Below are 13141 nucleotides of genomic sequence, written 5' to 3'. Positions count from 1 at the left end.
CATATAATCTCCTCTCCTCCCTACTGACTCCTCGCCATATAATCTCCTCTCCTCCCTACTGACTCCTCGCCATATAATCTCTCCTCCCTACTGACTCCTCGCCATATAATCTCCTCTCCTCCCTACTGACTCCTCGCCATATAATCTCCTCTCCTCCCTACTGACTCCTCGCCATATAATCTCCTCTCCTCCCTACTGACTCCTCGCCATATAATCTCCTCTCCTCCCTACTGACTCCTCGCCATATAATCTCCTCTCCTCCCTACTGACTCCTCTTCATATAATATCCTCTCCTCCCTACTAACTCCTCTCCTTATAATCTCCTCCCTACTGACTTCTTTCCATATAATATCCTCCCTACTGACTCCTCTCCATATAATCTCCTCCCTACTGATTCCTCTCCATATAAAATTCTCTCCTCCCTACTGACTCCTCGCCATATAATCTCCTCTCCTCCCTACTGGAATCCTCTCCATATAATCTCCTCCCTACTGATTCCCTCTCCATATAAAATTCTCTCCTCCCTACTGACTCCCTCTCCTTATAATATCCTCTCCTCCCTACTGACTCCTCTCCATATAATCTCCTCCCTACTGACTCCTCTCCATATAATCTCCTCTCTACTGAATCCTCTCCATATAATCTCCTCTCCTCCCTACCAACTTCTCTACATATAATCTCCTCTCCTCCCTACTGACTCCTCACCATATAATCTCCTCTCCTCCCTACTGACTCCTCACCATATAATCTCCTCTCCTCCCTACTGACTCCTCTCCATATAATCTCCTCTCTACTGACTCCTCTCCAAATAATCTCCTCTCTACTGACTCCTCTCCAAATAATCTCCTCTCTACTGACTCCTCTCCATATAATCTCCTCTCTACTGACTCCTCTCCAAATAATATCCTCCCTACTGACTCCTCTCCAAATAATCTCCTCTCTACTGACTCCTCTCCATATAATATTCTCTCCTCCCTACTGAATCCTCTCCATATAATCTCCTCCCTACTGACTCCTCTCCATATAATCTCCTCCCTACTGATTCCTCTCCATATAATATTCTCTCCTCCCTACTGACTCATCTCCATATAATCTCTTCCCTACTGATTCCTCTCCATATAATCTCCTCTCCTCCCTACTGACTCCTCTCCATATAATCTCCTCTCCTCCCTACTGACTCCTCTCCATATAATCTCCTCCCTACTGACTCCTCACCATATAATCTCCTCTCTTCCCTACTGACTCCTCTCCATATAATCTCCTCTCCTCCCTACTGACTCGTCTCCATATAATCTCCTCCCTACTGACTCCTCTCCATATAATATTCTCTCCTCCCTACTGACTCCTCTTCATATAATCTCCCTACTGACTTCTCTCCACATAATCTCCTCCCTACTGACTCTCCATATCATATCCTCTCCTCCCTACTGACTCCTCTCCATATAATCTCCTCTCCTCCCTACTGACTCCTCTCCATATAATCTCCTCTCCTTCCTACTGACTCCTCTCCATATAATCTCCTCTCCTCCCTACTGACTCAACTCCATATAATCTCCTCTCCTCCCTACTGACTCCTCTCTATATAATCTCCTCTCCTCCCTACTGACTCAACTCCATATAATCTCCTCTCTTCCCTACTGACTCCTCTCCATATAATCTCCTCTCCTCCCTACTGACTCCTCTTCATATAATCTCCTCCCTACTGACTCCTCTTCATATAATCTCCTCTCTTCCCTACTGACCCCTCTCCATATAATCTCCTCTCCTCCCTACAGACTTCTCTTCATATAATCTCCTCTCCTCCTCACTGACTCCTCTCCATATAATCTCTTCTCCCTACTGCACCTCTCCATATAATCTCCTCTCCTCCTCACTGACTCATCTCCATATAATCTCTTCTCCCTACTGCACCTCTCCATATAATCTCCTCTCCTCCCTACTCACTCCTGTCCAAATACTATCCTCTACTCCCTACTGACTCCTCGCCATATAATCTCCTCTCCTCCCTACTGACTCCTCTCCATATAATCTCCTCTCCTCCCTACTGACTCCTCTCCATATAATCTCCTCTCCTCCCTACTGACTCCTCGCCATATAATCTCCTCTCCTCCCTACTGACTCCTCGCCATATAATCTCCTCTCCTCCCTACTGACTCCTCTCCATATAATCTCCTCTCCTCCCTACTGACTCCTCGCCATATAATCTCCTCTCCTCCCTACTGACTCCTCTCCATATAATATCCTCTCCTCCCTACTGACTCCTCTCCATATAATCTCCTCTCCTCCCTACTGACTCCTCGCCATATAATCTCCTCTCCTCCCTACTGACTCCTCTTCATATAATCACCTCTCCTCCCTACTAACTCCTCTCCATATAATATCCTCTCCTCCCTACTAACTCCTCTCCTTATAATCTCCTCCCTACTGACTTCTTTCCATATAATCACCTCTCCTCCCTACTGACTCCTCTCCATATAATATCCTCCCTACTGACTCCTCTCCATATAATCTCCTCCCTACTGATTCCTCTCCATATAAAATTCTCTCCTCCCTACTGACTCCTCGCCATATAATCTCCTCTCCTCCCTACTGACTCCTCTCCATATAATCTCCTCCCTACTGATTCCTCTCCATATAAAATTCTCTCCTCCCTACTGACTCCTCGCCATATAATCTCCTCTCCTCCCTACTGACTCCTCTCTATATAATCTCCTCTCCTCCCTACTAACTCCTCTCCATATAATATCCTCTCCTCCCTACTATCTCCTCTCCTTGTAATCTCCTCCCTACTGACTTCTTTCCATATAATCACCTCTCCTCCCTACTGACTCCTCTCCATATAATCTCCTCCCTACTGACTCGTCTCCATATAATCTCCTCCCTACTGATTCCTCTCCATATAAAATTCTCTCCTCCCTACTGACTCCTCTCCATATAATATCCTCTCCTCCCTACTGACTCCTCACCAAATAATCTCCTCTCTACTGACTCCTCTCCATATAATCTCCTCCCTACTGATTCCTCTCCATATAATATTCTCTCCTCCCTACTGACTCCTCTCCATATAATCTCCTCCCTACTGATTCCTTTCCATATAATATTCTCTCCTTCCTACAGACTCCTCTCCATATAATCTCCTCTCCTCCCTACTGACTCCTCTCCATATAATATTCTCTCCTCTCTACTGAATCCTCTCCATATAGTCTCCTCTCTTCCCTACTGACTCCTCTCCATATAATATCCTCTCCTCCCTACTGACTCCTCACCAAATAATCTCCTCTCTACTGACTCCTCTCCATATAATCTCCTCCCTACTGATTCCTCTCCATATAATATTCTCTCCTCCCTACTGACTCCTCTCCATATAATCTCCTCCCTACTGATTCCTTTCCATATAATATTCTCTCCTTCCTACAGACTCCTCTCCATATAATCTTCTCTCCTCCCTACTAACTCCTCTCCTTATAATCTCCTCCCTACTGACTTCTTTCCATATAATCTCCTCTCCTCCCTCCTCTGCATAAAATTTTGTCCCTACACCCCAGAAATCAGAGAGGACAGGCAGGAGGACAGGCAGGAGGATAGGCAGGGAGACAGGCCGGAGGACAGGCCGGAGGACAGGCAGTAGGACAGGCAGGAGGACAGGCAGGAAGACAGGCAGGAAGACAGGCAGGAAGACAGGCAGGAGGACAGGCAGGAGGACAGGCAGGAGGACAGGCAGGAAGACAGGCAGGAGGACAGGCAGGAGGAAAGGCTGTGCTGTTTGTGACGCTGTGTGGAATATTTGACAACTACTAGAAGGGAAGGTGGGAGAGTTACCTTCTGAAGATCTGGCATGAGATCCTGATAGAGGGAACGGATCAGCATGTCCAGGGTGCGCTGCCTCTCCTCCCTACTGACTCCTCGCCATATAATCTCCTCTCCTCCCTACTGACTCCTTTTCATATAATATCCTCTCCTCCCTACTAACTCCTCTCCTTATAATCTCCTCCCTACTGACTTCTTTCCATATAATATCCTCCCTACTGACTCCTCTCCATATAATCTCCTCCCTACTGATTCCTCTCCATATAAAATTCTCTCCTCCCTACTGACTCCTCGCCATATAATCTCCTCTCCTCCCTACTGACTCCTCTCCATATAATCTCCTCCCTACTGATTCCTCTCCATATAAAATTCTCTCCTCCCTACTGACTCCTCTCCTTATAATATCCTCTCCTCCCTACTGACTCCTCTCCATATAATCTCCTCCCTACTGACTCCTCTCCATATAATCTCCTCTCTACTGAATCCTCTCCATATAATCTCCTCTCCTCCCTACCAACTTCTCTACATATAATCTCCTCTCCTCCCTACTGACTCCTCACCATATAATCTCCTCTCCTCCCTACTGACTCCTCTCCATATAATCTCCTCTCCTCCCTACTGACTCCTCTCCATATAATCTCCTCTCTACTGACTCCTCTCCAAATAATCTCCTCTCTACTGACTCCTCTCCAAATAATCTCCTCTCTACTGACTCCTCTCCATATAATCTCCTCTCTACTGACTCCTCTCCAAATAATATCCTCCCTACTGACTCCTCTCCAAATAATCTCCTCTCTACTGACTCCTCTCCATATAATATTCTCTCCTCCCTACTGACTCCTCTCCATATAATCTCCTCCCTACTGACTCCTCTCCATATAATCTCCTCCCTACTGATTCCTCTCCATATAATATTCTCTCCTCCCTACTGACTCATCTCCATATAATCTCTTCCCTACTGATTCCTCTCCATATAATCTCCTCTCTTCCCTACTGACTCCTCTCCATATAATCTCCTCTCCTCCCTACTGACTCCTCTCCATATAATCTCCTCCCTACTGACTCCTCACCATATAATCTCCTCTCTTCCCTACTGACTCCTCTCCATATAATCTCCTCTCCTCCCTACTGACTCGTCTCCATATAATCTCCTCCCTACTGACTCCTCTCCATATAATATTCTCTCCTCCCTACTGACTCCTCTTCATATAATCTCCCTACTGACTTCTCTCCACATAATCTCCTCCCTACTGACTCTCCATATCATATCCTCTCCTCCCTACTGACTTCTCTCCATATAATCTCCTCTCCTCCCTACTGACTCCTCTCCATATAATCTCCTCTCCTTCCTACTGACTCCTCTCCATATAATCTCCTCTCCTCCCTACTGACTCAACTCCATATAATCTCCTCTCCTCCCTACTGACTCCTCTCTATATAATCTCCTCCCCTCCCTACTGACTCCTCTTCATATAATCTCCTCTCTTCCCTACTGACTCCTCTCCATATAATCTCCTCTCCTCCCTACTGACTCCTCTTCATATAATCTCCTCCCTACTGACTCCTCGCCATATAATCTCCTCTCTTCCCTACTGACTCCTCGCCATATAATCTCCTCTCCTCCCTACTGACTCCTCTTCATATAATCTCCTCTCTTCCCTACTGACCCCTCTCCATATAATCTCCTCTCCTCCCTACAGACTTCTCTTCATATAATCTCCTCTCCTCCTCACTGACTCCTCTCCATATAATCTCTTCTCCCTACTGCACCTCTCCATATAATCTCCTCTCCTCCCTACTCACTCCTGTCCAAATACTATCCTCTACTCCCTACTGACTCCTCGCCATATAATCTCCTCTCCTCCCTACTGACTCCTCTCCATATAATCTCCTCTCCTCCCTACTGACTCCTCTCCATATAATCTCCTCTCCTCCCTACTGACTCCTCGCCATATAATCTCCTCTCCTCCCTACTGACTCCTCTCCATATAATCTCCTCTCCTCCCTACTGACTCCTCGCCATATAATCTCCTCTCCTCCCTACTGACTCCTCGCCATATAATCTCCTCTCCTCCCTACTGACTCCTCTCCATATAATATCCTCTCCTCCCTACTGACTCCTCTCCATATAATCTCCTCTCCTCCCTACTGACTCCTCGCCATATAATCTCCTCTCCTCCCTACTGACTCCTCTTCATATAATCACCTCTCCTCCCTACTAACTCCTCTCCATATAATATCCTCTCCTCCCTACTAACTCCTCTCCTTATAATCTCCTCCCTACTGACTTCTTTCCATATAATCACCTCTCCTCCCTACTGACTCCTCTCCATATAATATCCTCCCTACTGACTCCTCTCCATATAATCTCCTCCCTACTGATTCCTCTCCATATAAAATTCTCTCCTCCCTACTGACTCCTCGCCATATAATCTCCTCTCCTCCCTACTGACTCCTCTCCATATAATCTCCTCCCTACTGATTCCTCTCCATATAAAATTCTCTCCTCCCTACTGACTCCTCTCCTTATAATCTCCTCTCCTCCCTACTGACTCCTCTCCATATAATCTCCTCTCCTCCCTACTAACTCCTCTCCATATAATATCCTCTCCTCCCTACTATCTCCTCTCCTTGTAATCTCCTCCCTACTGACTTCTTTCCATATAATCACCTCTCCTCCCTACTGACTCCTCTCCATATAATCTCCTCCCTACTGACTCGTCTCCATATAATCTCCTCCCTACTGACTCCTCTCCATATAATCTCCTCCCTACTGACTCCTCTCCATATAATATCCTCTCCTCCCTACTGACTCCTCTCCATATAATCTCCTCTCTACTGACTCCTCTCCATATAATCTCCTCCCTACTGATTCCTCTCCATATAATATTCTCTCCTCCCTACTGACTCCTCTCCATATAATCTCCTCCCTACTGATTCCTTTCCATATAATATTCTCTCCTTCCTACAGACTCCTCTCCATATAATCTTCTCTCCTCCCTACTAACTCCTCTCCTTATAATCTCCTCCCTACTGACTTCTTTCCATATAATCTCCTCTCCTCCCTCCTCTGCATAAAATTTTGTCCCTACACCCCAGAAATCAGAGAGGACAGGCAGGAGGACAGGCAGGAGGATAGGCAGGGAGACAGGCCGGAGGACAGGCCGGAGGACAGGCAGTAGGACAGGCAGGAGGACAGGCAGGAGGACAGGCAGGAAGACAGGCAGGAAGACAGGCAGGAAGACAGGCAGGAGGACAGGCAGGAGGACAGGCAGGAGGACAGGCAGGAAGACAGGCAGGAGGACAGGCAGGAGGAAAGGCTGTGCTGTTTGTGACGCTGTGTGGAATATTTGACAACTACTAGAAGGGAAGGTGGGAGAGTTACCTTCTGAAGATCTGGCATGAGATCCTGATAGAGGGAACGGATCAGCATGTCCAGGGTGCGCTGCCTCTTCTGAGCAAATGTCGGGGTCTCTAAAGTCGCCTTTTCCCCATTTATTACTTTAAGAAGATATACACAAAGAAGACAATCAGTATGGGGGCAACACAATATAATGTACGGACAGTGCACTGTAATATACACAATATAATGGATGGACAGTGCTCTGTAATATACACACTATAATGGATGGCTCCTGCTCTGTAATATACACACTATAATGGATGGCTCCTGCTCTGTAATATACACACTATAATGGATGGCTCCTGCTCTGTAATATACACACTATAATGGATGGCTCCTGCTCTGTAATATACACACTATAATGGATGGCTCCTGCTCTGTAATATACACACTATAATGGATGGACAGTGCTCTGTAATATACACACATATAATGGATGGACAGTGCTCTGTAATATACACACTATAATGGATGGACAGTGCTCTGTAATATACACACTATAATGGATGGACAGTGCTCTGTAATATACACACTATAATGGATGGACAGTGCTCTGTAATATACACACTATAATGGATGGACAGTGCTCTGTAATATACACACTATAATGGATGGACAGTGCTCTGTAATATACACACTATAATGGATGGCTTCCTGCTCTGTAATATACACACTATAATGGATGGCTCCTGCTCTGTAATATACACACTATAATGGATGGCTCCTGCTCTGTAATATACACACTATAATGGATGGCTCCTGCTCTGTAATATACACACTATAATGGATGGAGACAGTGCTCTGTAATATACACACTATAATGATGGCTCCCGCTCTGTTATATACACACTATAATGGATTGGGTTGCTCCTGCTCTGTAATATACACACTATAAATGGATGGCTCCTGCTCTGTAATATACACACTATAATGGATGGCTCCTGCTCTGTAATATACACACTATAATGGATGGCTCCCTGCTCTGTAATATACACACTATAATGGATGGACAGTGCTCTGTAATATACACACTATAATGGATGGCTCCTGCTCTGTAATATACACACTATAATGGATGGCTCCCGCTCTGTAAATACACACTATAATGGATGGACAGTGCTCTGTAATATACACACTATAATGGATGGCTCCTGCTCTGTAATATACACACTATAATGGATGGACAGTGCTCTGTAATATACACACTATAATGGATGGCTCCTGCTCTGTAATATATACACTATAATGGATGGCTCCTGCTCTGTAATATATACACTATAACGGATGGCTCCTGCTCTGTAATATACCACACTATATGGGATGGACAGTGCTCTGTAATATACACACTATAATGGATGGCTCCTGCTCTGTAATATACACACTATAATGGATGGCTTCCTGCTCTGTAATATACACAACTATAATGGATGGCTCCTGCTCTGTTAATATACACACTATAATGGATGGACAGTGCTCTGTAATATACACACTATATTGGGATGGCTCCTGCTCTGTAATATACACACTATAATGGATGGCTCCTGCTCTGTAATATACACACTATAATGGATGGCTCCTGCTCTGTAATATACACACTATAATGGATGGCTCCTGCTCTGTAATATACAACTATAATGGATGGCTCCTGCTCTGTAATATACACACTATAATGGATGCTCCTGCTCTGTAATATACACACTATAATGGATGGCTCCTGCTCTGTAATATACACACTATAATGGATGGCTCCTGCTCTGTAATATACACACTATAATGGATGGCTCCTGCTCTGTAATATACACACTATAATGGATGGACAGTGCTCTGTAATATACACACTATAATGGATGGCTCCTGCTCTGTAATATACACACTATAATGGATGGCTCCTGCTCTGTAATATACACACTATAATGGATGGACAGGCTCTGTAATATACACACTATAATGGATGGACAGTGCTCTGTAATATACACACTATAATGGATGGTCCTGCTCTGTAATATACACACTATAATGGATGGACAGTGCTCTGTAATATACACACTATAATGGATGGACAGTGCTCTGTAAATATACACACTATAATGGTGGCTCCTGCTCTGTAATATACACACTATAATGGATGGCTCCGTGCTCTGTAATATACACACTATAATGGATGGACAGTGCTCTGTAATATACACACTATAATGGATGGACAGTGCTCTGTAATATACACACTATAATGGATGGCTCCTGCTCTGTAATATACACACTATAATGGATGGCTCCTGCTCTGTAATATACACACTATAATGGATGGCTCCTGCTCTGTAATATACACACTATAATGGATGGCTCCTGCTCTGTAATATACACACTATAATGGATGGCTCCTGCTCTGTAATATACACACTATAATGGATGGACAGTGCTCTGTAATATACACACTATAATGGATGGACAGTGCTCTGTAATATACACACTATAATGGATGGACAGTGCTCTGTAATATACACACTATAATGGATGGACAGTGCTCTGTAATATACACACTATAATGGATGGACAGTGCTCTGTAATATACACACTATAATGGATGGCTCCTGCTCTGTAATATACACACTATAATGGATGGCTCCTGCTCTGTAATATACACACTATAATGGATGGACAGTGCTCTGTAATATACACACTATAATGGATGGCTCCTGCTCTGTAATATACACACTATAATGGATGGCTCCTGCTCTGTAATATACACACTATAATGGATGGCTCCTGCTCTGTAATATACACACTATAATGGATGGCTCCTGCTCTGTAATATACACACTATAATGGATGGACAGTGCTCTGTAATATACACACTATAATGGATGGCTCCTGCTCTGTAATATATACACACTATAATGGATGGACAGTGCTCTGTAATATACACACTATAATGGATGGACAGTGCTCTGTAATATACACACTATAATGGATGGCTCCCGCTCTGTAATATACACACTATAATGGATGGCTCCTGCTCTGTAATATACACACTATAATGGATGGCTCCTGCTCTGTAATATACACACTATAATGGATGGCTCCTGCTCTGTAATATACACACTATAATGGATGGCTCCTGCTCTGTAATATACACACTATAATGGATGGACAGTGCTCTGTAATATACACACTATAATGGATGGACAGTGCTCTGTAATATACACACTATAATGGATGGCTCCTGCTCTGTAATATACACACTATAATGGATGGCTCCTGCTCTGTAATATACACACTATAATGGATGGACAGTGCTCTGTAATATACACACTATAATGGATGGACAGTGCTCTGTAATATACACACTATAATGGATGGCTCCTGCTCTGTAATATACACACTATAATGGATGGCTCCTGCTCTGTAATATACACACTATAATGGATGGCTCCTGCTCTGTAATTTACACACTATAATGGATGGCTCCCGCTCTGTAATATACACACTATAATAGATGGCTCCTGCTCTGTAATATACACACTATAATGGATGGACAGTGCTCTGTAATATACACACTATAATGGATGGACAGTGCTCTGTAATATACACACTATAATGGATGGCTCCTGCTCTGTAATATACACACTATAATGGATGGCTCCCGCTCTGTAATATACACACTATAATGGATGGACAGTGCTCTGTAATATACACACTATAATGGATGGCTCCTGCTCTGTAATATACACACTATAATAGATGGCTCCTGCTCTGTAATATACACACTATAATGGATGGACAGTGCTCTGTAATATACACACTATAATGGATGGACAGTGCTCTGTAATATACACACTATAATGGATGGCTCCTGCTCTGTAATATACACACTATAATGGATGGCTCCTGCTCTGTAATATACACACTATAATGGATGTACAGTGCTCTGTAATATACACACTATAATGGATGGCTCCCGCTCTGTAATATACACACTATAATGGATGGCTCCTGCTCTGTAATATACACACTATAATGGATGGACAGTGCTCTGTAATATACACACTATAATGGATGGACAGTGCTCTGTAATATACACACTATAATGGATGGACAGTGCTCTGTAATATACACACTATAATGGATGGACAGTGCTCTGTAATATACACACTATAATGGATGGACAGTGCTCTGTAATATACACACTATAATGGATGGCTCCTGCTCTGTAATATACACACTATAATGGATGGACAGTGCTCTGTAATATACACACTATAATGGATGGACAGTGCTCTGTAATATACACACTATAATGGATGGACAGTGCTCTGTAATATACACACTATAATGGATGGCTCCTGCTCTGTAATATACACACTATAATGGATGGACAGTGCTCTGTAATATACACACTATAATGGATGGCTCCTGCTCTGTAATATACACACTATAATGGATGGACAGTGCTCTGTAATATACACACTATAATGGATGGCTCCTGCTCTGTAATATACACACTATAATGGATGGCTCCTGCTCTGTAATATACACACTATAATGGATGGCTCTCGCTCTGTAATATACACACTATAATGGATGGCTCCTGCTCTGTAATATACACACTATAATGGATGGACAGTGCTCTGTAATATACACACTATAATGGATGGCTCCTGCTCTGTAATATACACACTATAATGGATGGACAGTGCTCTGTAATATACACACTATAATGGATGGCTCCTGCTCTGTAATATACACACTATAATGGATGGCTCCTGCTCTGTAATATACACACTATAATGGATGGACAGTGCTCTGTAATATACACACTATAATGGATGGACAGTGCTCTGTAATATACACACTATAATGGATGGCTCCTGCTCTGTAATATACACACTATAATGGATGGCTCCTGCTCTGTAATATACACACTATAATGGATGGCTCCTGCTCTGTAATATACACACTATAATGGATGGACAGTGCTCTGTAATATACACACTATAATGGATGGCTCCTGCTCTGTAATATACACACTATAATGGATGGCTCCTGCTCTGTAATATACACACTATAATGGATGGCTCCTGCTCTGTAATATACACACTATAATGGATGGACAGTGCTCTGTAATATACACACTATAATGGATGGCTCCTGCTCTGTAATATACACACTATAATGGATGGACAGTGCTCTGTAATATACACACTATAATGGATGGCTCCTGCTCTGTAATATACACACTATAATGGATGGCTCCTGCTCTGTAATATACACACTATAATGGATGGCTCCCGCTCTGTAATATACACACTATAATGGATGGCTCCTGCTCTGTAATATACACCTATAATGGATGGACAGTGCTCTGTAATATACACACTATAATGGATGGCTCCTGCTCTGTAATATACACACTATAAATGGATGGCTCCTGCTCTGTAATATACACACTATAATGGGATGGACAGTGCTCTGTAATATACACACTATAATGGATGGCTCCTGCTCTGTAATATACACACTATAATGGATGGCTCCTGCTCTGTAATATACACACTATAATGGATGCTCTCGCTCTGTAATATACACACTATAATGGATGGCTCCTGCTCTGTAATATACACACTATAATGGATGGACAGTGCTCTGTAATATACACACTATAATGGATGGCTCCTGCTCTGTAATATACACACTATAATGGATGGCTCCTGCTCTGTAATATACACACTATAATGGATGGCTCCTGCTCTGTAATATACACACTATAATGGATGGACAGTGCTCTGTAATATACACACTATAATGGATGGACAGTGCTCTGTAATATACACACTATAATGGATGGCTCCTGCTCTGTAATATACACACTATAATGGATGGACAGTGCTCTGTAATATACACACTATAATGGATGGCTCCTGCTCTGTAATATAC

General features: G+C 43.3%; 1 protein-coding gene across 1 annotated transcript in view; it reads right to left on the bottom strand.

The window, feature by feature from the left end:
• GARNL3 (GTPase activating Rap/RanGAP domain like 3) overlaps window positions 1-13141 on the bottom strand; it is a 186595-nt gene that overhangs the window by 78138 nt on the left and 95316 nt on the right. The window contains exon 14 of the mRNA XM_069942740.1: window positions 7193-7308. Within this exon, the coding sequence (XP_069798841.1) occupies window positions 7193-7308 (116 nt within the window). The remainder of the gene's footprint in view (window positions 1-7192; window positions 7309-13141) is intronic.

The sequence above is a fragment of the Dendropsophus ebraccatus genome, chromosome 10, assembly GCF_027789765.1.
Source record: "Dendropsophus ebraccatus isolate aDenEbr1 chromosome 10, aDenEbr1.pat, whole genome shotgun sequence".
Classification (NCBI taxonomy): Eukaryota; Metazoa; Chordata; class Amphibia; order Anura; family Hylidae; genus Dendropsophus; species Dendropsophus ebraccatus.
The sequence above is the reverse complement of the archived record's forward strand: the minus strand, read 5'-3'. Positions and strand labels throughout refer to the sequence as shown.